General features: G+C 36.4%; 1 protein-coding gene across 4 annotated transcripts; it reads right to left on the reverse strand.

The window, feature by feature from the left end:
• Window positions 1-4066: 4066 nt before the first annotated feature.
• On the reverse strand, window positions 4067-25073 carry DCP2 (decapping mRNA 2). Of its 4 annotated transcripts, XM_070938735.1 has the most exons (12): window positions 24979-25073; window positions 20100-20251; window positions 15856-15983; window positions 15482-15580; window positions 13654-13806; window positions 11456-11568; window positions 11215-11325; window positions 9025-9157; window positions 8450-8566; window positions 6970-7018; window positions 5942-6013; window positions 4067-5221 (listed from the first exon to the last, which is right to left on the reverse strand). In XM_070938735.1, the coding sequence occupies exons 1-12, from the start codon at window positions 25029-25031 to the stop codon at window positions 5199-5201; spliced, it is 1203 nt and encodes a 400-aa protein (XP_070794836.1). In that variant the 5' UTR covers window positions 25032-25073; the 3' UTR covers window positions 4067-5198. The 4 variants fall into 4 exon arrangements, with proteins under 4 accessions (XP_070794836.1, XP_070794835.1, XP_070794834.1 ...); XM_070938734.1 differs by lacking the exon at window positions 4067-5221 and having other exon boundaries at window positions 5261-6013; window positions 9025-9139; XM_070938733.1 differs by lacking the exon at window positions 4067-5221 and having other exon boundaries at window positions 5261-6013; window positions 8465-8566.
• Between the last annotated feature and the right edge of the window lie 844 nt (window positions 25074-25917).

Genomic DNA, 25917 nt, shown 5'->3' on the forward strand with positions numbered 1-25917 from the left:
TTATCCAGGAAAGTTATTCAGAAAATAATCCAGGAAATTTCTGAGCAAGTTCAGCTAAATGTAGTAACATTATAGTTGTTTCTTTTCAAAATACATCTTGGTGAACACACAAAACCATACACATTAGATACTTGGCATCTGATTATATTTTAAAGACGATTTTGATTTATTTTAAAAATATAAATGGAAAACATATAAGAAGATCCAGGAAGTAATAAAGACACTGTGGCAATGCAACCTAGAGGGCAAGATGCTTGAGAAGGCTGGTTTACAATTTAAATACTGCTATCATTTAATATATGTTAATGTATGTAATTGTTAGTTGCAGCTTCTATGCAATATGTCAGTTATAAAGTCCAAGCAATGTACTACAGTCTTGCAGTTCAGAAACATAGTATTTCAAATTATTTGTTACCACAAGTCCCGTTCTTATAGTTGTTTCTTTTCAAAATACAAATTATCTTGGTGAACATACAAAACCATACACATTAGATACTTGGCATCTGATTATATTTCAAAGACAATCTTGCTTTATTTTAAAAATATAAATGGAAAAAAATTCTATCCTCTAACATATAATAGAAGAAATACTCTGCTAACCAGCCCCCCTGTTCCTCACTTTGGTCAGGACCAAACTTTCTTGCTGTTAAAAATGGTAAAACAACAAGAATTAATGATTGCAAAAATCTGCAGTGTCCATTGCCTCAAATCTTCCATAGGTCTAAAGATATTTAAACCAAAAATATTAGATCACTGTGAAATAATAATCCAAATTCCCAAATGGGTTCTTATTACCCACTACTACTGCATTTTCGGTTATAATTTTAATTGCCATCTCATCAAAAACAAGCTAGTACTATTGCAGTGTCATTCTTTTATACGATATAACAGTGAATATTAACAATTGCTTTATTTAAAAACAAAAACACCTTAGCATGTTTGAGAGACCACTCACTACCATGAATTAAGATTGATCTTTAAAGAATAAACTATGATAATAAAAAAAAAACTAATTTGGACATCAAATTTATATTTCCACTGATATATCTGCCATTATAGAAAGATTTTTTACATTTTCTAGAAATAAGCCACAATGCATACTGAATATTCATTTTACGACACTGGACTACTTAACTGACTTACCAATAGAAAAAATGATTTTACAACATTTTACAATAAGTTGCAAAAAGCTATTTTTTACACAACATTAAATTACATTAACAAAACAACTTCAGAAAAACTCATTTCAAAACAGGACCCCAAAATGCAGTTTATTTTTCTAAACTTACAGGTTCGTTTTAGTTCTCATTTATGATGTTTCTTAACCAAATAATAATTACTTTTATCACACCAAAAAGCTTGTATGTGTCCAGCAGTATTTTCATCCACCTCCACCCCCCCCACACACACATACAAAACTGCATTAGAAACTTTTTTCACATAAAAAATTACTTTGGAAACATCCCTTGGTTTTAAAAAATGACTGCCATCTAATATGCGATACTGTTGCTTAAGGAAAGTCCAAAATCTCCTTGAACATATGGAACAAGTGAAAGATGAATTCTGATCACTGAAGGAAAAGACTGATTCTCTGGTGATACTAAAAGCTGGATGTGTACTTCAAAACCCATAAAAAAAACAGATCTTTTCAAGAACCAGGTAAGAAAAATGGGATCTTCTTGCATCATTTCTGACAAACATACTTGGAGGAACTAATGAAATGTATACTGAATATAAGCATTGGGGATATTTTGCATCCATCAGTGTTTTCAGCATATAGTAGCAGTTTAAGTCAAATTCCTGCTTCTGGAAAAAGAATACCGCATTTCGGTTTTAGTAATAGGCAGCTTTCCTGTAAGGAAGCCTTCACAGTGCACATGATTAAACATACGTGTAAGAATTCAAATATAAGAAAGCAGGAGCAGAACATCTGAACTGAGTGCTTCATGATAAATAGCTACAAAAATATCCATGTTCCATACACTTGAACTAGCATAGAAAAATCAAAATCTACACATCTAACCAGAAAAAGCTCACAAAATGTTTGATCTGAAATTTAAAATAGCATCTGAGGCAACACTGCTACCAGACAGAAAGAATGTCATTGATCAATTTCAGGCAGGCAGCAATGAAAAACCAAAGAGAGGCACTTACATTATCCATCACCTCTAGATTAAAAATGTCAAAAGCTGCTTTAAGCACATATTCATTAACTCATTCAGCACTTGCTACTTTGTGATAATAAGCAAAAACTGGGTAAAAGGTTGTATTAATACATAACTTGACAGTGTGATAGATACATTATATATTGGACAGCCTTGGAAACAAAATCTAAGTTTAAATTGAAACAAACATGCACAATTGTAAAACAAATCTATTAAAATTTTGCGTAAATTTAGCCTATAAATCCAGGAAAAAAATGAAGAACAATTGAAGCTGGAATATTTCTTTCAATCTGTTTTCTCTGAACATTTCAGAAGCATCTAAAGAAAGATACGAAACTTCATGCCACACAAAATATATCCCTAACAGAATAGACAAAGGTTAAGAACAAAACAAAACCTTTACTAAGAATACACATAGAAATATTCCCCAAAGATGATTTTACAGTCTATGTTTTTATAGCAGACTTAACTTGATTTAAGATCAAGTTAAGTCTGCTATAAAAACAAGATTCAAGTGGACATACTTAATAATTCAATTAAGTGACAAATTACTAATTGCCATGCCCTCTGCTAAACAGCAGTGCAGAATCCAACAGTCAAACAGTATTTTTTTTTTATGGAGATGAGTTCAGACTCATTCACAGATCATTTATTTTTCATCCTTTAAAATGCCCCATTAGAGAACCAAAAATCAGTTACAGCCAATGAATTGTCTTTTCTTCACTGATATATAGAAACCTAAGAAAACCATATGCCTGCATTTTAGAATATGTGAGTATAATATTTAAGCTCTTTGCAAAAAATAAAAACATAATTACTAACTGAAGAGGTAAACAATCTGAAACGTTCACAGTGCAGGGCACCCAGGAACTATTATATTATTGTCCATACTTTAAGACATGATAAGGTCAAATTAAAGAATACAGCCATGTACAATATCTGGTAAAAGTGATAATTATTGCACATGTATGTTAATTTGCCACCTGTATTAAGGCTAGGTTAATAAACCAAAATTAGTCTTAGAGTCCCTGGGAAGCCCTCAATAAAGTAGTAGTCAGACACTGGATTCTCTTAAGAAATTATTATCTGCAAAACAGAAAACATTTTCTATATTCAAAAGGAAAGAAATGTGTACCCTAGAAAAGTTACTTTACCTAGGAAAATTAATCTCACATTGCTAGAATTTCACTTAAGCACCTCATATTCAAAATATACGTAACTGTGCCAAAGTTCCTTATTAATGGCACCACACAAAGGAAGCAGCATAAAACAGTAACATTCCTGGAACTCAAGGTACACATCAGAAGAATATTGGCACTAGCAGCCTGAAAATCCAATTTTCAGTGATTGAGAAGTTAGCAAATTAGGCACTTTTATTACTACAAGAGTCAACCTGCATTAAATACTGACCAAAAAATTATTTTCACAGATGAAGATTAAACAAAAGAATATGGCATCTTTGTCACCAGTTTGTCAACTATATTACTTTTAACAGATATCCAATTAACTTCATGTTATGAATAAATGCTGGATGCAGTAAGCAGGCATATAGCCACTAGGTTAGTCTGTAATTCAATTATTTGCAAAATGATCAATAAAGAAAACTGAACTTACTTGGGAATTAATCTGCACCTATTTTGCTGTTATGAAGAAGAGGCTTACGATACGATAGTTATATATCAATTTCAGTGTATGATCCTTTAACAAGGGAAGCTGTATATTGCAGGAATTTTGCATGCAAATGGGCTTTCAAGCCTATTCTAGTTAAATTTCAGAAACCTCAGTGAATACTGTGAATCCAAACTGTCACAGTAAGGCTTGAGCACTGAGGAAACAAAATTCAATAGCAGTTTTTATACAATCCATATGTACACGCATTCCATCAGTGCATTTTGGGCTAGGACTATAAGTTCAGGTTTTATTGCTTGTTGCTATTCCGTTCCATATTTTCAGTGAAGTAGCACAAAGTGTTTTTGAGCTATTACTCTGAAATCAAACTCAATTTTAAGTCAGACCAAAAAACTGAAATAAAATGATAGAAACCTAGTGAGCAGTACAAACAGAAGCCCTTGTGGTTGTTTGAAGGAAGGGATTAGCCTAGGGTGGAGGTGCCCTTTTGCCAACAATTCCATTACTGTGGAAACCCTTCTGAGTTAACTGGTGGTGTTTCTATAGCCAGTAAATGGCACAGTCTCAACATATGGTGTTCTGAGGGGGGAGGGAAGAACCAGTTTTGGATAAAATGGATTCAATGATGCTCCTTTTTCCTGATTCAGGTTGTCTGTTCTGCCAACCTGAAACTGGTATAGTTAATTCCCTCTTGTACTACTTTTAGGAGATTTTAAACTCTACAGTTCCATTAGACTAGAAAGCCTCCTCAGACCATCCATGAAACTTTTGCCATAGGCAGTATAACTAATAGGGCTTTGAGATTGGCTAGAGCAGGGGTCTTAAACTCAATTTCATTGAGGGCCACATCAGGATTGTGTTTGACCTTGTGGGGCTGGGGTGGGCGTGGCCAGCTTGATGTCACTTGTATCGGGGGCGCCTGTGGTGGCCCAAGCACTCCCAAACTCCGTTTTCAGCTGCGACAGCCTCCTGCAATCCTCTACCAGCAAAAATGGAGCTTGGGAGGGCTGCCCGCAGCCCTCCCGAGCTCCGTTTTTGCTGGCAGAGGCACTGCGGGCCAATTCTTCACTGTTTCCAGAGCGGCCTAGTGGGCCAGATCAAAGCACCCTGCGGGCCGTATCTGGCCCTCAGGGCCTGAGTTTGACACCCCTGGGCTAGAGTATTTTTTCCTTAGTTTGGATCCCACAGAAGCTATAAGCCACGTAGTTTCATACAATGTTTTTTTCTTTGTACTACTTCCAAAACTAATTTATTCTATCTGCTACAATTATCTCCCTAAACATACATTTTCATATTTTATTTTTCAAAATACCTGCAATTCTGGTTGGAGACAGTTTTAGACATTTCACACATGGGGAACAGTAAAAGTTATATTAGACACATTCCAATATCACCATCATCTTCTCACTGGAGCTGAAACAACGGAACTACTGAATAGAAAGTAAGATAAAATATCACGCTAGTAATACAATTTTAAATCATGCCTATATTTTAAAAAAGTTCCAATACAGTGCAACAATGAAGATGTGGAAAATAAATTGATTTGAATGATATAAGATCCCAAGCAGAACGATTCTCTCAGAACAAAAGGTTTCAACATTCTGAATCATAAAATACCTAGCTCCTTGCTCAGTACAGAATATTGTTTTCTTCAGAAAATCTGTATGTGTTTTCAGCAGCTGTACTGCAAAGTATCACAAATAAAACCATTATCATACATCAGAGCAATTTAAATGTGTAAAAGGTTAACACAGGGCAAGGGTAAAATACTCCTCCAAAATCTAGACAGACAACAAATGAGTTTAAAATGCCCACTAATGCATAGCTAGGAACTACTAAATGATATACTGGAAAGCATTTTTGCAGGTAAAAGCTAGACTGCATTTAAAGTGCAACACTATTTGGTGCTACTCCCATATTACAATGAGAACAAAACCTTCCAGTCCACCACTAGGTCCCTGCATTGCTTTAAAACCTGAGAAAATGTAAAAGCTGGATTTTAAAAACCCACTCAATTGCTCTGTGTCAGGACTCTAGCCAGCTTGTGCAAATAACCAAGCTTCAGAGATCAAAATTTTTCATGATCGCATCATGGTCAAACTTGAAGCTCAGAAAAGCACGTGAGGAGAAAGAGAACTTGCAATGACCATTGCATGACACCGACTGTCCACGTTCTAGTTGCTGGTCTTCACTGAGACAGCACAAATCATATGCTGTTTCTACATTAAAAAAATAAAGAATTTAGCAGTCAGTAACAAATAAGAAATCAAAATAATCTCACACAACTCTTTAAGAAAACTTCAAATATGCAGTATATATTTCTTAGACATTCGCTAATTTAAAAATTGGACAGGGTGGGAACTATAATTCAATTATAGTTATATGGTTTTATGAGTTAATAAAACTGGATACAGTAGGGGCAGCAGATTGGAGAAAGCTACCTTAGGCAAAGCAGTTTTAAATGACAATGGCCTTTGTCCCAAGATTGTGTCCTGTACCTCCTTTAAATCCCTATCTTCCATCTTAACACTTATTAATCTTCAGAATAAGCAGTGACACCACTATAGCTTTGCGACATCTTTAGTAAGACTGTGATCATTAACATCTAAAATACACTTTTACTATAGCCATTTTCTCATAACGGTAGCTTGCAGAATAAAGGAACACAAGCATCACTAAAGTAATATTAAACTTTACAGCTTTCCTTGGAATTTATACTTTGAAAAGCTATAAATTCTTTTTTAAAAGAAATTATAATACTGAAATACAGTTCTCTATTCAGAAACCACTTCCAGCTAATAAAACTGGGTTGGGTAATCTACTCTAAAAACAAACCATGCCCTCTCACATCCTTTCCGTACTCAGCTTTAGCGCTATCGTAACAAAATTATTTAAACTGTTATTTAATCCTCCTTTAGGAAATTAATATATGACTATAATGTTGATGAGGGCAGGGATTTAGTTTTCCCTGTTCAGTTGTAATAGGAAACCCTGACTCAAGCAAAGATTTTGCTAGGTTGGGCACTGTAAATTATAGAGCTCTAATCTCAGACATTTAAACTAAGGTACAAAGTTGTTTGCTGATTAACAAATAAGTAATATGTACTGAAATATAAATGCTAAATACTTTTATTTTTACATTCTGTATTGCCTAAAGTAAAATAATCACACATACCTGTTTCAAAATTATCTTGAAGCTTCTTTGGGTGCTTCTTTTCACATTTCTAGTCAAGAAGATAATCACATTAAACATTTTTCGGAAAACTGAAATTTGTGACTCAACCAAAAAATATAAACATTTTCATTCATAAACAGAGGATCTTGAAGCATTTGCTTAAATTTAACTGGATTATGCACTTTATTATCTGTATCTCCAAATTCTGTATCTGATGCACCTTCTAACAAAGTGCTTTTAAGCAGACAAAACTAAAAAACCAGAGCCAGTTTGGTCTAATGGTTAAGGCACCAGGCTAGAAAGCAGAAAACAGTGAGTTTACGTCCTACCTTAGCTATGAAAGTCAGCTGTGTGACTTTGGGCCAGTCCCTCTCTCGATTAGTAATTATGGGAGGGGGGTGTTTTGTTTTGTTTTTCACTAAGCCAATTTTCTATAAACTCCTAAATCATTCCATTTGTGTTTTTTCTTTATAAGAAAATGAATATTTATTTTTAAATAAATTGCCCTTCTAATGGTACATTTTAAACACTCAATTCAAGCAAACACATTTTCATATGCCGATCTATATACTTTTGGAGCTAATAAATATATCACAAAATTCAGAGAAGTGGAAAATCAGATTTACTTACTTGCCTGGAAAACAGTTTCTAACAGGTATTCTTCAAAGTACAGTCTGAATTACATTGTCAAGTGTCTTTGCTCTTTTACTTCTTCCACAATCATAGCCCTAAAGATTTTAATTTGAAGTCCCACAAATATTGCATTGTACTTGTCTCTCTTGTAGTTACTGTAGAGAGAATCCCTTCCTTTTTACCCTTCACTTCCTCTTTAATCTTCCCTTTGACTCAACCAAAACATGAACTTTTTCAATTTTCATTAGCTTTTCCTATTTGAAGGGGAGGAGGAGGAGGAGGAGTTCTTTTTCAGATGACAGAAAGGTTATGGCAGACCTACCATAGCCCAAGAACATTTAACCAAATATACCACCCAAAAAAAATATATATATATCCAATAGCATTTCATGCTGCGGGATTCTTCCTAGTTAACCTAAAAATATATTATTCACTAATAATCAATGTTTCCACTATATTAAGCAGCAGCCTAACAAGACTCCAACAAAACTATCGCAGAATATTCTCAATATTCTCAAGATATTCTCAATACATCTAACATTCTCAGATAATATTAACAGAGTACATTCCCCCTTTTTCCTATCGAGCCCAGATAAAAGGTGGCGTAGTTCTCAAGAGTAGCAATACCAAAAAGCTACCTCTTGAGCGCAAAAACTTTGTTTGCCAACAGAGAGCGCTGAATACACAGGTTTATGTTATGTCACAAGCCATCTCAGCAATCAAAGCACTGAAAAACATTTCCAGAGCCACTGCTGGGGCACCCAGTAGATAATGTCACCAGCACACAGTGCTTAATGCAAAAAAATTTCCGAATTCCAATTCAAAGTGCTTTCCCATTTGCATTTACCTTTGTGCATCTTACCAAAGTTTGGTTCTGTTTGGCTGGCTGATTCTGAACTCCATTTGTTCTCTTTTTTTGATTGGGAATATCTTGATACTGCTTTTTGCCATTGCCTCGTGCATTCTAAGCAAGTAATGCAACAACAGCAACAAATGAACGAAGGACTACATTCAACTGAAAATATTTAGTTTTAGAATATATTTATGTTTATAACAAAATACATCTAATTTAGCAAAGTATATTTATTTACTTTCATTAATTGATTTGATGCTGCCCAACTCTAAATGAGCCTGAGCAGCTAACAACACATCAAAACAATGTAACAGACATCGGGAAATAACAGAATCAAACTGAGACAAAAAAGCAAGATGACAAACCCAGTAAACCCCAAAATATCCCACCAAAAACCGACATCCAATAAAGGGGACACCAATGATTATGTTTAGTTTATTGTGAAAATATCTTGCTCCATTTAAAACGTAAGGATCTGAGAAGTTCAAGAAGTTACAAAAATATGTTTAAAACATAGAACTCAATTTTCATCAAACCTGACCTAATAACAATTTTTAATAGAAACTCACCTTTAGTTTTAAAGCTTCAGGCATATCCAAATGATTGTTATATGGCTTTTGTTGCTGTAATTGCCTCTGCCTTGTTGATTGGTCTCCCACGGGTGTATCTGCAAACACCTGCTGACTATAATGGAGTTTGGATCTGATTCATAAAAAAAAAATCTTTTTACAAAAGTTCAGATGACAATTATAATCATGCAATACAACTGCGTTAATAAGACTCTTCTATCAAATAGTTATTTAACAGCGTGTTAAATTTCTTTTTACGGCATTATTGCTTTGTTCATAAGGCACTGAAAAATTGAAAAACAGCCAATATCCAGACACAGTATGTATTCCAAGTGAGGTCTGACCAAAATAGACTAGGAATGAGAAAATTACTTTCCATAATATGGACTCTGTGCTTCTTGATATGTTTCAAAATGATATTTGCTTTCTTGGCAGCTACATCACATTGCTGGCTCATACTCAACTCATAATCTACTAAAACACCCAAATCCTTTTCACATATACTACTGCAAGTCAAGTGTCCCCCAGCCTATACTGATGCCTTTCTAGATGCCTTTTTCCTTGTTAAATTTCACCGTTCTTTTGGGCTCACTATACAACACATTATGTATTTTTGAATCTTCTCTTTCTTTTCTAAAGCAGTAGCTGCTCCTAGCTTTGTATGAGCTGTAGCTTGATAATCTTTCTCTCAATGACTCCAACCAGGTAATTAAGAACAATGCTGAACAGAAAGGACCCAAGACATTGTTCTGAGGCATTCTACTTGATGATGTACTTTCCAACTGAATATCATTTTTATTGTTCTCCAATATGATCAATCAGCCAATCATGAATTCATCCAAAAGCTGTTTCATTTTTACCTATTCTACCAGGTCATTATTATTTTACATGATGTAATATAGTAATACATACATACTTCCATAAATTCAGCACATTAGCTAAAAGAATATATCTTGACATTATAAATACTTAGTTAATCTTTCATTGACATTGGCTTCAGTATTAAAAGATGCTGATAAATAATACAATTAAATAAATTTGTGGAGTTCCATCCATATGGTATATCACAGTGGGGAAATTCAATTTTTTTTACTACTGGTTCTGTGGGCGTGGCTTGGTGGGCGTGGCAGGGGAAGGATATTGCAAAATCTCCATTCCCACCCCACTCCAGGGGAAGGATACAGCAAAATCCCTGTTCCCTCCCCACACCTGGGGGAAGGATATTGCAAAATCTCCATTCTCTCCCCACTCTGGGGCCAGCCAGAGGTGGTAATTATTCAAAATTTCCTCTACCGATTCTCCAGAACCTGTCAGAACCTGCTGAATAGCATCTCTGGTATATCAGTGCTGCGTTCTTTGGTGTCTGTAGCTGGGCAGAACATAAGTATCCCTATAGTTCCATAATACATACAATATAGTCAATTCACAGATGGAGAAGTATTTGTCCAAAGATAGGACAGCATATTCATACTACAAGTATTTTTTTATAAATTTCTATAGAATTTAAATGAAAGCTGCATTTACTGAGTAACAATGTACAGTTGATGCTTGGAATGAAGTTAATAGATGGTAGATAGGTGTAGAGAGATACAGACAGACAGAGGATATTTTTTCCCTGCAACTTCTATAAATGAACCTTCTCATTCACCTACTGAATATTAAATATTACAGCTGTGAAAAAATGAAAACATCTTGCTCCCATCTATGCTTTTTATTAATAATGAAAAACTGCATCACAATTTTTCTATCCCTACATTTAAGAATGGAACAGGAAATATAATACTTTATAATGTTGTTAGAGAAACTCCATAATTTCTCATCGGCATGGTAAATAGCTATGCTAGGCGAGGGAATCTTGATTATTATTATCATCATCGGTATTTGGTAAGCATGATCAATTATAGCAATCTGAAAATGCAATGTATCCAAAAGGCATCAGGATTGGGAAAGCTGATAAATGACATCAGGTAAATCATGTCTTAAACCAGAGGTTTTCAAACTTGGTAGCTTTAAGACTTGTGGACTTCAACTCCCAGAATTCTCCGAGAATTCTGGGAGTTGACGTCCACAAGTCTTAAAGCTGCCAAGTTTGAGGACCTCTGACTTAAACTATTATTATTCATTTCATTTACTGAAAAAAAATACTTGCTTTCTATTTGAAAGCAATTAGCAAGTTTTACAATCAGTTACCTCTGTTTTTCTATACTGGATTTAGGTGGTGTGCTGCTACTAGCAGATGAGAACCCATTGTCACTATCTGAAGAGTCTCCATACCGTCGAGAAAGCCAGTCTCTTAAGGGTCTGTAAAGGGTTAACATTAGAATAGCAATATTCAGGTTTTTGAAGCAAGGTTTCAAAACCCCACCCTTAAAATCTTCAATACAGAAATGGAACATAACAGATTTATTTTCTCCTCTCATTTTGAACGCACCTGATGAAGGGAATGGTCATAAAAAACTTGTTAGGTGCCAAACCTAATTTTGACTTCGGTGTCATGTCATTTCTATGGCAAGGCAATTTATCAATTGAAAACCATTCAATGTTCTGAAACACAGAAAAGAGATTACTTAACATTTTACAGATATGATAGATAGAAATAGTAACTCCCATTAACCTTCTAATCAAAAAATAAAGCATATCTTTAGGAAGCTTTTCTATCACCAAAAACGTATTTTGAATTCTTTATACTGAATGTGCAAGTATTGTAAATACAGATAGTCCACAGTTAACAACTGGTAATTGGGACTGGCAACTCCATTACTAAGTAATGCAGTTATAAAGTGAAAAATCACATGGCCACACTAACTTACGACGGAAGTTTCATCAGTTCCAGTTGCAGCTGTTAAGCAAATCATGTATGATTGTTAAACACATAATGTGATTTCAACTGTGACTTCCTGACAGCTTTCCCACTGACTTTGATTATCAGAAGCCAGCAGTTAAAGACTGCAAATGGCAATCATGTGACCAAGGGACACTGACCGTCAGAATTGTGCAACAGTTGCCAAGCACCTGAATCGCAATCACATGACCACGGGGACACTGTGACAGCTGCAACTTTCAGGACTAGTTGTAAGTCTCCTCATTCAGCACCATTGTAACTTTGAGTGGTCACTGAACAAGGACTACCTGTAATGTAAACAAAAGGCTACTACAAAATGATTTCATAAACATTTAGAATCCAAGCATTCTCATCTCTTCCTGATGTTCTCTTACCTACTGTTTGCAAAGTAGATAGGTGCCACTACAACAATTTTCTTTATCTCTAATAAGTCTGGCTTTATGAACATAAATGAATAGTCACCTCCAGATTGGACTGCTGAAATGCATTCTACATGGATCTGCCCTAGAAGAATATCCAGAGGCTTCAGCTGGTGCAAAATGCAATAGCGTGAGCATATGCATCCCTTAGAACAGCATATTTTACATTTCTGCTCTGCAAGCGCCACTGGCTGTCAATTTACTTCCAGGTCCAATTCAAGGTGCTGGTTTTAACCTTTAAAGTCCTTCATGCACGGGATTGGGCTATATCAGCTCACTTCATTAAATCTGGCAGAGAAGGCATGCTGCAGGTGCAATCAGCTAGGGACTTACATTGGGTGGGTCCCAGGAGAAGTGCCTTCTCTGCTTGGCGCCCCCCTCTTCTGGAACATGCTTTCCCTCAAAATTAGATTAGCTCCATCCATTTTGACACTTTGGAAGACCCTCAAGGCCTGATAACGTTATCAGGCCTGGGGCTCCTAGGGAACCAGAGAAATGATTTGATGGCTCCATTGTTGAGGTGGCCATGCTTATCCTTTCTCTGCCCAAGGTTTGCATATTCATTTTTATAATTTAAAAATATAAATTTCCATGTTAAAAAATAAATATCTGTTGTATTATTCAATTGCTGTATGCCACCCAGAATCGCTTTTGGTGAGATGGATTAAACAAATACAAATTTGTTTAATAAATAAATATTGCACCAGGTAAGCAATTAAAGATTTAATTCAGTGAATCTTGGAACTGGATGAGATGGAAGTACCACTTCATAAGTGGAAATCACTGCCAGCATATTCATCGAGGACCCTCTTAATATACTTTAGGAAGCTCCATGGATATAAAATACCGGTAGTGGTATCCTTTGTTGATGATAGAAGCAGTTCAATTATATGAAGAATAGATCAAAGATATGATTCTTTGGGCTACTAGCACACTCCCAAATCAGCACATTTCATTATTCTAGTTTAAAGTTAGCAGATTTCAGTTCTCTCCCAAAGATAACAATGTGTCAAAAAGAAAAGAAAATAGCAACAACAAAGATTAAAAACATGGCTAATCTTTCCTATCTCCTGTTCTAGCTACTTGGGGGCAGCAGGGCTCTGGAAACAGTTCACCTTGCATTGCTCTGCCTAAGGAAAGAATAATTTTACATAAGGGAAAACTATCAGACCCGGACTGTAAAAACACTGACTACCACAACTCTTTGCTGGCATCTAATGGTCATCCAGATTTCTATAGCTTAGTTTTGGCAGATAAAGGAATATTGTGAAGGTTTATATCAAAATGCATGATATTCCTCAATAATCTTACAATATTATTAATTTCTTAGTATCTGAGCATTCAATTATAGTTGAAAGGTAGATTTACCCGAATCTCTCTTCTTGTTTTAGGATTAAATTTTGTGTCCTTTGGAATGCCCGGGATGATATACAATCGTGCTAGCTGATCATTGATTCTTAATTCAATATAGTCATCTTTATTAATAAAATCTTTTATATCAAAACCGGTTTCTTCAAATACCTGAAAAAGAATAAGATGAGAATAAAATTTATGCACACATTTTAGGAATAAAGCAACTGATTGTTTTATAGGTTGAAAAAATAAGAAATCTGATTGACTTTTGCTATAAAAATCTGGCTTGATTATGATGTCATCTGACTGTAGTAACTCTTTACTACAGCTTTAAGAAAGCAAAAAAGATATGTGCAGAACTACCAAACTGTCCAACTGTCATGTTCTGGAGAAGAGATATACTATCTCTGATTAGATACTGATTTTCACTCACTCTTATTACTTAACTCTACATGGACTTAATCACATAGTATCTCTCAGGAAATTTTAATCAACTAGGAGGGGATAACTGTAAAAAACATATACCCTAAAAGACTCGGTAAGTTTGGAAATTATTTTATCCCTTTATCATCACTTGCAATAATGAAACCTGGAACACACATAAATGAATCACAGCTCAAATAAAGGCACCAGGATCTATTCAATGTAGAAAAGTATATAAGTATCTTGCATGTACAATATACAATATGCATGTTCTATTCCTGAGAAATATACAGTATTTATGTAGTTTATTTATGTAGACTAAGGTGCTGCTTTCCAGAAGTTGTAAATGCTCCAACACTGGAAGTTTTAAAGAAGAGATTAGATAACCAGTTGCCTGAAGCGGTGTAGGGTTTCCTGCCTAAGCAGGGGGTTGGACTAGAAGACCTCCAAGGTCCCTTCCAACTCTGTTATTCTATTCTATTCTATTCTATTCTATTCTATTCTATTCTATTCTATTCTATTCTATTCTATTCTATTATTCTATTCTATTCTATTCTCTAAGGAGACAACATCAACTTGATATTTAATATATGTATTCTAAAATCTTTTTAATTAAAAATGTTTGAATATTAGCAGGATGAATTGCCAAGACTGAAACTGAATTGTAACTTAGCCTCAAGGCTGAAGTTTTGCTAGTTGGTCAACTACATAACAAGAACCACACAGACAGCAAGAATATCCTCAGACTAATGAAGACATGCATAAGCAGACATGCTTGCCTTCCAGTGAAGATTTATAAAGGACAGGGCTGCTAAGAAAGGAGATTGTTGGTTGGTGTGGGTGTGGGTGTGGGTGGGTGTGACTGTGTGTATCATGAAGCAAGAACTGAAGTTGCTGGAGGAAAGGCACAGTGCTGGATCCTTGGAGGAAGGGGGACTATACAGGGGCCCAACAGAAGCCTGCAGAATCAGTGAGATCCGTAAAGCTGATTGGCTGGCAAAAAGGATTGAAGAAGAATTGGAAAGGACAGGCCAAGAATCAGTGCAAATAATGACGACTATGGTGCTGCTTTCCAAGAAGCTCAAGTGTTATTTTTCCCTCCTTATACCTCCTATATGCTGTATAAAAGGCTAAGAGGTAAAAGTAAAAACACTGTTTGAGCTGTCAAAAAGAGTCAACATAATAAAGGAATTACTAAGTATATGAATAAGGGAACAGATAGGTTAAGTAGATGAGGAACTGCAAGAAACTGTATGGTTTGTTAAGCTAACGAACTACTGTCTACATTTCCATATGTATGCTGTTATTATTTATAAAGCTTTAATTTGGAGAATAACAATGCATATTTGTCTGGATAGATTCTTATCCCTTTCCCATCCTCTGACAGGAATATGTCAAACAACATAATAAACAGAATCACCTCTCTGGCAGCACAGTCATGAGGAGCTTCCTCTTTATTCACTTTTCCTTTTGGAAAACCCCAGCCAGATTTTGCTAAATAACCCTGAACAAGTAGCACCTGCAAAACATAAATATTCAATCATAATTAAAAGATTGTACGAGGAAAAAATTAACTCATGGTAAATAGAGACACAGCTTAAAATACACAAGAGTTAGATACTAAAGTCTGAATTAAAGTAAAAAAAAATCAAAACAAAACCAATAACATACACACTTCTTCTATTACAGTAGGGAAAGATATGTGGAAGATCTGCATTTACAGACTGCCTTTAAGAGTCAATAGTTAAATCACTGTCAATTCTATTCAACAAAGCTAAAAGGAAAACGCCTTACATTTTCAAGGGTCTCATCAAGAATGATTGCACCATAAGTTGGCACTCCCATTTTGTACTCTTTCCATTCGTCTAAAACCTTCTGCACATCTTCGCCTTGAGGAAGTAAAAAAGGGCAATGGCTGAAAAGTACAGGGAGTCAAGGAAATTCATTGACCAAAACACATCTCAAAACTTCAAACCACATTTCTACTGCTTTTTTTCTTCCTGTTATGCTGGAAGCATGCTGCCTTTAGTAAAAAAAAGTAGTTCTTTTGCTGAGTCATTTACTGGATAGGATTTAATGTCTATGATAATTAAAAACAATTTGGGAAATCCGTCTGACTGTGGAGTCAGTTGCCCTAGTACAAGTTGCAAATTCCTTTAACTCTTATTTCCTTATTATTGCCCATGGCCCATTTACCTCCAGCTGTATCCTCAGAAGCCCCTTGCATTTATCAGCCCTTTTATTTAGTTTACTGAGTTTACTGCAAAAGTAATTTCTGTTCTCTTTCTTTTCTTTAAAAAAAAGAACTCTACGTGATTTGTTCTCAACAAACTCAACATTTCTTTAACAGAGGGCGTAATGACTGGATTCCCCTACCATGTGGGGACACATTTTTTCTTAACAGCCTATCTCATAGCAGCCATTTTACAATAATTTCAACTGCAGTTTCTCTCATTTTGAAATGTGTTCCACGAGAGTTAAAATGTTGGGAAATTCTGCTCTAAATAACCATAAGAACATTAAAAATCTTAAGACATTCCTTAGTAATTTTTAAAGCCACCGAGACTAAATTGTAAAAAAAAGCCAGCTTACATAATATGATCAAATTTATAATATGAAACGGCTGGCAGTAAACAATTTTGGAGTGGGATACTAAGTGAAACACCATGTGACTCTGACAGACTTTCAATGTCATTCCCATTCTGTCATTAAGCAAGTGGCTGCAGGTCATGAAACAAAGGATCTCATGACTGTGAGTTGCAATTTTATTGCTGGCTTCTCCAATCGCGAAGTGCCTGAAAGTCAATCATGTAACCTTGGGGACCGTGTGATGGTCATAAATGTGAGGACTGGCCATAATTTTACTTGTTCAGTGCTGTCGCTATTTTGAATGGCCACTACACAGGTCAACTGTTAAATGAAATCTACCTTAGTTGCCAATAGTTACCAAAAGATACTTTAATAATGATTTTAGATGAAGCTGATTAGATCGATTTCAGTTTTAAAAACAAAATGGTTCTGCTGCCTTTGCTGACCCAGGAGAGAAGAAATGAAAATGATAAAAAAGTATAATCTCTCTATTTAAAAAATCTTATTCCTTTTTAACAAATATGTTGCAGAACTTAATAAACCTATGGTTACAGCCCTTCCTCTTGAAATAGTTCTTTGATATATTTCTAGTTAGTTATTATATTTACACAAAAACACTGGGTTTTCAAACCCAGGGTAAATAGGATATCCTGCTATGATTATTTTCATAAAATGCAAATATATTTAATAGCGGGTATTTGAATAAATGTATAAAATAGGTAATAAATTATAAAACTGAAAAACAGTAAGTTCAAACCAAAAGCAGAACACTCAATCAGCCACCTAACTGGGGAAATGCCTTCCTGAATAAAACACTCCCACATTAAGCATTTTAATCTGGAATGAATTCCTAGACCAGAGTTCTCCAAATTTTGCGGTTTTGCGGATCGGTGGGAGGAGGGGATGGTTTGCAGGCACCGTGGGCAAGTGCATGCGCACGCACGCAGCTCAATCTGCACAAGCAGCAGGCACACGCACACACCCCTTGAGCAAATGGAGCGCACACACGTGCACTCACCCACTACTCACGCGAATGGGGATGTACACATGCACGCACATGCGCCACTTCCTCAGCCCCGTTTCAAAAGACTCAAGGCCTGGTAGTGGGCTGCGGTTCGGGGGTTGGGTACTCTTGTCCTAGACTTTCAAGTAGCTAAATGCATGGTTACTTAATCAGGTGAAATCAGCTGTGATCAGGTCAGAGAAAATAGTTTGATGGAATTGTATATCCTAAAACAGGGGTCCCCAACCGCTGGCTCATGGCCCACTACCAGGCCTTCAGCCTTTTCGAATAGGGCTGCAGAAGTGGTGGGCAAACAGGCATGCACATCCTCACTCAAGTTCCCCAACCTTTGCAGTTTTACAGACCTGTGGAGGGAGGAGGGGGGATCAAATGGAGTTGCAGACGCACATGCTTGCCCACTGCACATACAGAACCATATCCTCTTCCTCCCCCCCCCCGCTAGTCCACAAAGCCAAAAAGTTGAGGAATTCTGCCCTAAAACATACGTATTAACGTAGGTTAATTGACTCCAAATTAATATGCAGTTTCTGAACTTTCAAGTTATAAGACTTCATTCTAAGAAATTTAGGAACAATTTCTTTTCTTTCTTCCAGCAAGATAACAGTGTGCTATATAAAGCATCAATTTAACACTTAGCAGGGTAACAGGTTTTCAGTAGCCTTGGGATACATACTTATCTCCTTTCCTTTCAAAAGGATTAAATTTCATGCCAAGACTTTAGAATGTTGATCGTTTTGAAACTGGTTTACTTGTTTCAATTTATACTATCTAGAAGTTACATATCTGCAAGCACCTTTAATTCTATTTTATATTTCCAAATTAGTACTGCAAATAAATTATTATACAATTTCAAAAATAAATCTGTCTGAAAACTGGTGTGCAACAATATGAAGTCCAATCCTGTGGTCAGGGAAGTTAGAAACATGACTTACGTAATTTTAAAATGCAAAGAAGCCAAAAACACATTACTATCTAATTAGCATTCTCTAATTCAGATATATCAGAGAAACTGACCATGATTAGTTACATTTAATCCAGAGCTTCAACATACACGATGCTCCCACAAAATAAATTTCCAGATTCAGTTCAGTGGAGAGGCAATCTATCTTCTTTAACAATAGCTAAGTTCAATATATTGTGGTTGTTTATTTTGATATATAAACTCAGCCTTTTGAAATGTTGATCCATAATTTATGGCAGGAGTGAGCAATTACTTTCAGCCTGGAGGTCACACTTTGTTTACTGCCTGCCCTATACCTGAAGGGAGCTGCTGCTATTATTATTACCATATATACACAACAAAGTGAAATCACAGCTGACAGTTCTTTAGCTGGTGTTGGCCTTCATAGCGTTCTTCCCAAGAACCCAGGATGTTTAATGTATTAAACTAATATATGTGCAAATCCAAGCAGCCTTTTGAAATTCACAGATGGAAAATCTGTCAATGGCAGATTTTCTAAGTATTGTCCAAGATTTATTGTTATGGTATCCAGTGTGCCAATTATTGCCAGTTTATGACATAATCTTTCAACTTCAATTTTGAGAACTTGATACTTTGTGATCTTCCCAACTTTGTCTTCTATTCTACTATCCCCTGGTATTTCCACAGCAATTATTCAGTTTTATTTCAACCATAGCTAAATCTAGTGTAATATACATCAAGAATTAATCAATTTGCATTTGGAAATCCCACAATATTTTAATCTGCTCATTTTCTACCAGTTTTTCAACTATATACTCTCAGCAATTTTTCATAACTGGCACATAATTTTTACAGATGTTCCAGTGAATCATTTTGATGACTGTTTATCATTTTGTGTTGTTCTGTTTATAGTCAATTTGTGCAACCTTTTTGCAGAAGTGGAATATCTGATCTACTGTTTTTCTACTTTGCACAATCTGCACTTTGAATCATTTGGTGATTTTTCAATTCTGGTCTTGATTGCATTAACTCAAATAGCTTGCTTTTGAGCAGCCAAAAATCAAGCCTTCAGTTTCTTTTTTAAATGTTCCATTTGTAAGACATCTGTTTTTATCTTTATCCACTTTCCCCTTGATCTTTTGTAGAAATTGGCCATGTAATACTTTACTTTGCCAGCATTCAGCTCATGTTCTTATGAAATTATTTTGATGTTTTGTTTCCTGTACATTAAGTTCCAATTTTTAATTTGTTCTTGGCTACCTTTTACATAATCAGCCAATGCATGTTTTTCTTCCTTGACCATTTCTTTGTATTAATGTAATCCCCTGCTTCTATTTCAGTGGTGCAAGTATAATTTATTGTTGTTGTTGTTATTGTTAAATTTATAAGCTGCATGATTCCCAGCTACTCTGGGTGGTTTGCATATATTTTCCAATGCAACCTTTTTCCAACCCATGTTTTAATACCATTTGTATGTTAAACAAAATCACTAAGAAAGGATATCAGCTTTAGCAAAATCTCTTATCCCACACTGAGGTAATCCTGGTGTGTTCTGCATGTAGAAATCCAGGTAAAACCAATGGGCAAGCTCAATCTGAAAACAGACTCGAATTGCATTGTCTCGTTCTTCACTTGGGATGTGCAAAATAAATCGACTGTCAAAAGTAAAAAATAAATGTAAGAAATAAGTATATTGTTATTTCTGTGTTTAAAATACAACATAAATAAATTCAATACTTCTATAAAACAAGGCCAAGCTTCAAAAAGATTTAAAAATTAGGACAGGCAAGTTTGAGGCATTTGGAGACTATACTAATTCTGGACAAATGGCAATGGCTGAGGCTATATAAGAATCAATACACCACCAAAACCAAGAGTAGTCTGAAGATTAAATTTCTTTAGGACAACAGTGCACAACCTGCAGCTCCACAACCATGCAGTTCTTTGGTATACCCTTTGAGATCCTTCAATCCAGGGTCTCAGGGTGACATAGGAGGAAAATAAAATAACTGTTATTATTATATTTCCTCATCTCACTTCCACACACCTGTATATAGTCAACTCAAATCAGTAAACATACTTAATACTACTACCTCCTATTTGTCCCACAAAAACAACCCTGTGAGATGGGTTGAGCCAAGAGAGTATGACTGGTTCAAAGTCACCTAGCTGGCATTCATTCATTCATTCATTCATTCATTCATTCATTCATTCATTTTATATGCCATCTAACTTATTCACTGTGACTCCAGGTGGCTTACAAAAATAAATCAACAACTATAAAACCCAATAAATCCCTGGCAACAACAATCAAACCAGTTAACTTTTCACTCCATATCACCCTGGGTGCCCAGGCCATTAGCAAACGCAGGTCTTCAGGGCCTTTTAAAGCCTTTCAAAGCACCAGTCACGCCTAAGTGGTGGCCTAAGAAACCAGTCTTCTGATTTCTAGGCCAGCACCTTAACTTCTGTACCACACTGGCTCCTTATTTTAATATGTAATTTTAATTTAAAAAATTAAAGATTAATTTAAAGTTATACTGCTTCAGAATTTTTCTGTCTTGTCCCACCTACCGTACTGACTGGGATGTGGCCCATACAAGTGTTTTCCATAGGACAAATAATATATCTCTTCTATAAGGATAAGTTGTAACAACATTTTGAATAATTTACTGTAACAACAGGCTATCTTTGAGCTTAACACCGTTGTATACAATATTATACAATGTTGTATAATATTATACAATGTTGTATAATATTTATGAAATTATTACTGTAACTACAGAATGACCAATATGAATGTAATTGTTAAACTATTAGAACTATCAAATTAATATTTTACATTTTTCATCAACTGAGAAAAATTCAGGAATCTAATAACAAATCAAATCTTTGAAATATGCAGTCTGCACAATACTGCTTATAAACTATAAACTAGTTTTTTTAAGTTATTACCAGTCAGGAGCCATTTTCATTATAACCAACAGTTAACTAGGCATTCAATAGCAATTATGTCAATGAGGGCATTTATGTATTCCATTTATATGTCACTAAATCTACTAGGGCAGCGGTTCTCAACCTGGGGGTCGCGACCCCTTTGGGGGTCGAACGGCCATTTTACAGGGGTCGCCAAAGCCATCTCTCGCCCACCCACGCCTTCACTCACCCTCACTCTCTGCTCTGTTGGATCGCCAGCCGTTCGCTTACCCCGCCCACTCCCAATCTATTGCTGCCTCCTGAGTCCCAGCTGATGGCTAGAGGAAAAAAAACTGTTTAAATTCTTGCCGCAGGGCTTCAAAGGGCCGCCCTATACCCAGTGGTGGGATTCTGCCGGTTCTAAGGGATTCGGCCGAGTCGTTTGTTAAATTGCTGGCTTGCCCCGCCCCTCCGCACCACTATTTATTGCCAATTGCCAATTTAACAAATGGTTCGGTGTTTTTTTGTAATTTTTTTGGCCCGTGGAGCTTCAGCATAGGCTAATTAGAGTCAGCCTCCCGACTCTCAGCTGATTTGCCCTCAGCTGTTTTGCGGAGGGCTCTGCTGCTTGCTTGCAAAGCAAGCTTGCAAAGAGTGCTGAGCAGATTTTTTTTCCCCTAGCTATGCTGAAAAACAAAACTGAAAGTAAAGCAGGCTGTTGGCTTTGCTGTTGCTGCAACATTGGAAAATTAGGCAGGCAGATTTCTTTTCTTTTTCCTCACCAAAAAAGGTAGGTGCAAACAATGGGAAATTTAGGGAAAAAGAGGAGAGTTCAAGATTTTAAAACACAAAAGAAAAAAAGCTCTATTTAACTAGGGAATTGTAATAATTGAGATACTATTAATTGTATATTGTGCTGAAAGCAGAAATAGTTAAGTTGTGGTTTGGAGGAATATATGGGGGAAATTATTTGGTTTATTATTATTGGTAAATATAATTAATTGATTTGTAAGAAATTGGATTGCATGGAAATAATTGGAATATTCATGTTCATATTGATTAATATACAAAAAAGGTAGTTATATAACTAATTGATTTAGTTATTTAGGGGTATAATATAGAATAGAAGGGAAAAATTGAATTTGATTAAGATTAGAGATGAGGATGAAGGGTAATATTGGTTTTTTACAAAAATAGATGAGGAATAAATATGGCAAAAAGGAAATATGGAAATTGTAAATTTAATTGAAATGACTAAACACTGTTTAAATTTGTGAACTGGCCAAATACTCTGTTCAAAGAAAATACATTGTATGTTTGTATGTGTGTTTCTAATTATTGTTATTTATTCATATTTGTTCTCTTTTATTCTTTAAAGTTTAACAATTCATTCTTTATCTTAATATCTTTATATTTGTTTGGGGTTGGCTTTCTTCCCTTTCATCTTTTTTATTGTACAGCAATCTTTCTCCTCAAACCTACCACCTCTCTCTTTTCTTTCCTTCTTACTTTCTCTTCCTCCCCCTCTTCTTCTCCTCCGTACTTCCTCTTCCTTTCTCCTTCTCCTCCTCTCTTCCTCCCTCTCTTACCCTCACTCCTACTCTAATTTCCCTTCCCTTCCTTCATTCCTCTCTATTGCTGTATCCTTTTATGCATATGGACTACTCAGAGGGCTGAAAAAGTTATTTTTGACTGGTCCTCGCACTTTTGACCAGTCCTCGAACTTACGACTGTCCTCACATTTTACGTTTTTTGCCCTATCTTATCACCATGGTGAAAAGAAGCAGTTGTGAAATGAGTGACATGGTTATTAAGAATGCTGCACGGGCATAAATGTGAGGATGGTCATAAGTGTGAGGACCAGTCAAAAGGGCGAGGACCTGTCAGAAATGACTTTTTTCAGCCCTCTGAGTACTTCCTATACACATAGCCATGGCCACCTGGTCACTTGACCAGCTAGCCACGCCCACCCAGTCACATGACCTCCAAGTCATGCCCACAAAATAAGCCACGCCCACAGAACCGGTAGTAAAAAAATTTAGAACCCACCCCTGGTTGGGGGTCACCACAACATGAGGAACTGTATTAAAGGGTTGCGGCATTAGGAAGGTTGAGAACCACTGTACTAGGGCCTCCCAGCATTTTTTTTAAATCTTGAAACAGTTCTAAAGGCTGTCACCTTTTTCGATTACAGCTTCATTAATCAAACATCTTTTCTAAAATTATATTTTTACAAGTAATTATTTAATGGACACTTAATTTATTTGTAGAATATGTACTTGCATCCGAGTAAGACCAGCCCAAGAGGCATCTCAACTTTTCTCTACCTTAAGGCAATTCCTCTTCTAAAATAATGGCTACCAGCTAGTGATACTAACTTCTTTAATAATGTTTAATTTTGTGAAAAGTTATTTTACATTTTCCATCCCTAACTTTTAAAGAAACGTCCTGCCCAACTAAAGCAAAACAGAATAAGATTCTCCTTGCCCTTTCTGCAAGTTTTATTGCAAGTTAGTCTTTTGAAATGTGGCTCAGTTTAATTAAATAACTTAAGTTATCTAAAGTCTGGTAGCTGTTAACACCACACTATATATAACTGTAAATACGCAGAAACCTAATTACTAACTAAAAGCTTTGGATTCATATAATTACAAAGAGCTACAAACATATCCTGGCCACTACTTAAATCTAATCAATATTTTTATAATCAGTTAAGTCAGAATTGAGCCAAAATATCTGATCTAGCCTCAGGCCTTTTATCGTTTTATCCTTTATTTAATACATAAGGTTAATGGGTACTCCACCTCTAATTATCTTCTTCCACAATAAATGTTAATGCTTTTGATCTATTTGTTAATTAAAGCAGGTTTAGAATGTTCCCCATTTTTAAAAGAAGCTAACTTTTTAAATAAGTTATGTGTGAGGGAGGGAGGAAATTGACACTTTTTTTTAAAACTATTTCAGAATTATTGGAAATGATCGGAAATGTGAACAACTCAACGGGACTGTAAAAATGTTTAAAAGAGGGGGAGGAATTAAAAGACCAAAAACTCATTTTATAGAATAGATCCGTGGATCTTATGGGAGGTTCAGACCGCACAAAGCCACAATCTCTGGCTTAACGGGTTGCAGGAACCCAATCATTGTTGCAAGTAAACCATGGTTTATGGCTTATCAACTGGTGTGGAAATCCAACCCGACTGCAATTTGTTTAATAGTTCACGAATTACGGCTCAGCGTAATGGATGGATCTCGTCACAGGGTACGGTCAATACCCAAATACCCCTCCGTCCAAAAGCACTTTTATTTAAAATGATTTCAACCGAAACCGAGGCAACTGTGGAGGTCCCTCGGACCACACCGAGGAGGAAGGGGCGGCAGGCATTTTTTTGGGGGGCGGGGGGAGGAGAAGGACCGCAGAGGCCAGTCCCGCTGTTGTTGTTTTTTTTCTGGGCGGAAGCGTTACCTGCACAGGTCGTCCAAGACGCTGCCGGGAATCTCAGGGCGCTTGGTCTCCATGGAGAAAGAGCGCAGCTCATCCCGACGCAACGAGGCCCGAAGAGCGCACGACACAGGCCGGAGGGGCAAAACCAAACCGGGCGAAAAGAGCGAAGGCGGGACCTCGTCGATTCCATCCCATAAGGAAAGAAGGGGGCTTCGGGAGAGCCAATCGGATCCGCCGACGTTCGAAGGGGGCGGGGCGAGAGGAGATCGTAGCCAATCATCGTGACGTAACCAAGATAAAGCGCTCTCTGCTTATTAACGAGCGAGCCAGGAGGGAAAGGCGGTTCAGTGGCCTCAAGCAAGCGGTCGAGAAGGATCCTTTCCGGAGAGGACGGAATATTTGGGACGCGATCCCGCGTCTTTAAAGAAAAGATTAACGGATTAAAAAACTATGGCAGACTTTTTTTTTACCGCGCAGTTTTTCCCCATGGTCTGGCCACCGGCTTTGCGCATGCTTTGCCTCGTAGGTTGTCCCCGAGGCTGAAGCAAAGCCAGACAGATTCCTAGTTAGCCGGTTAATTCCCCAATACCTGTAACTTGTCATTTAAAGCTGGATTCATGAGTTCCCGGATCTGTTCCTTTTTTTCCCTCAAAGTGATCCTGCTTATTCGTTTTAGTGATTGTGTTCATATGAGATACCCATGCTTGACTTAATGGTGTTTGCTGAATCGAGTTTTCTGGAGTCCAGGGGTCTCCAACCTTGGCAACTTTTAAGACTTGTGGACTTCAACTCCCAGAATTCCTCAGGCAACAAAGCTGGCTCAGCAAAGCAAAGCTGGCTGAGGAATTCTGGGAGTTGAAGTCCACAAGTCTTAAAGTTGCCAAGGTTGGAGACCCCTACGATTCTGGACACTTGTCTACAACATGGTTGGCTAATTTCTAGTTTGGTGTCTCGTCTGAA

This window comes from Pituophis catenifer, unplaced genomic scaffold, assembly GCF_029215685.1.
Source record: "Pituophis catenifer annectens isolate HBS135680 unplaced genomic scaffold, rPitCat1.0.hap2 SCAF_2, whole genome shotgun sequence".
NCBI classification, from domain to species: domain Eukaryota; kingdom Metazoa; phylum Chordata; class Lepidosauria; order Squamata; family Colubridae; genus Pituophis; species Pituophis catenifer.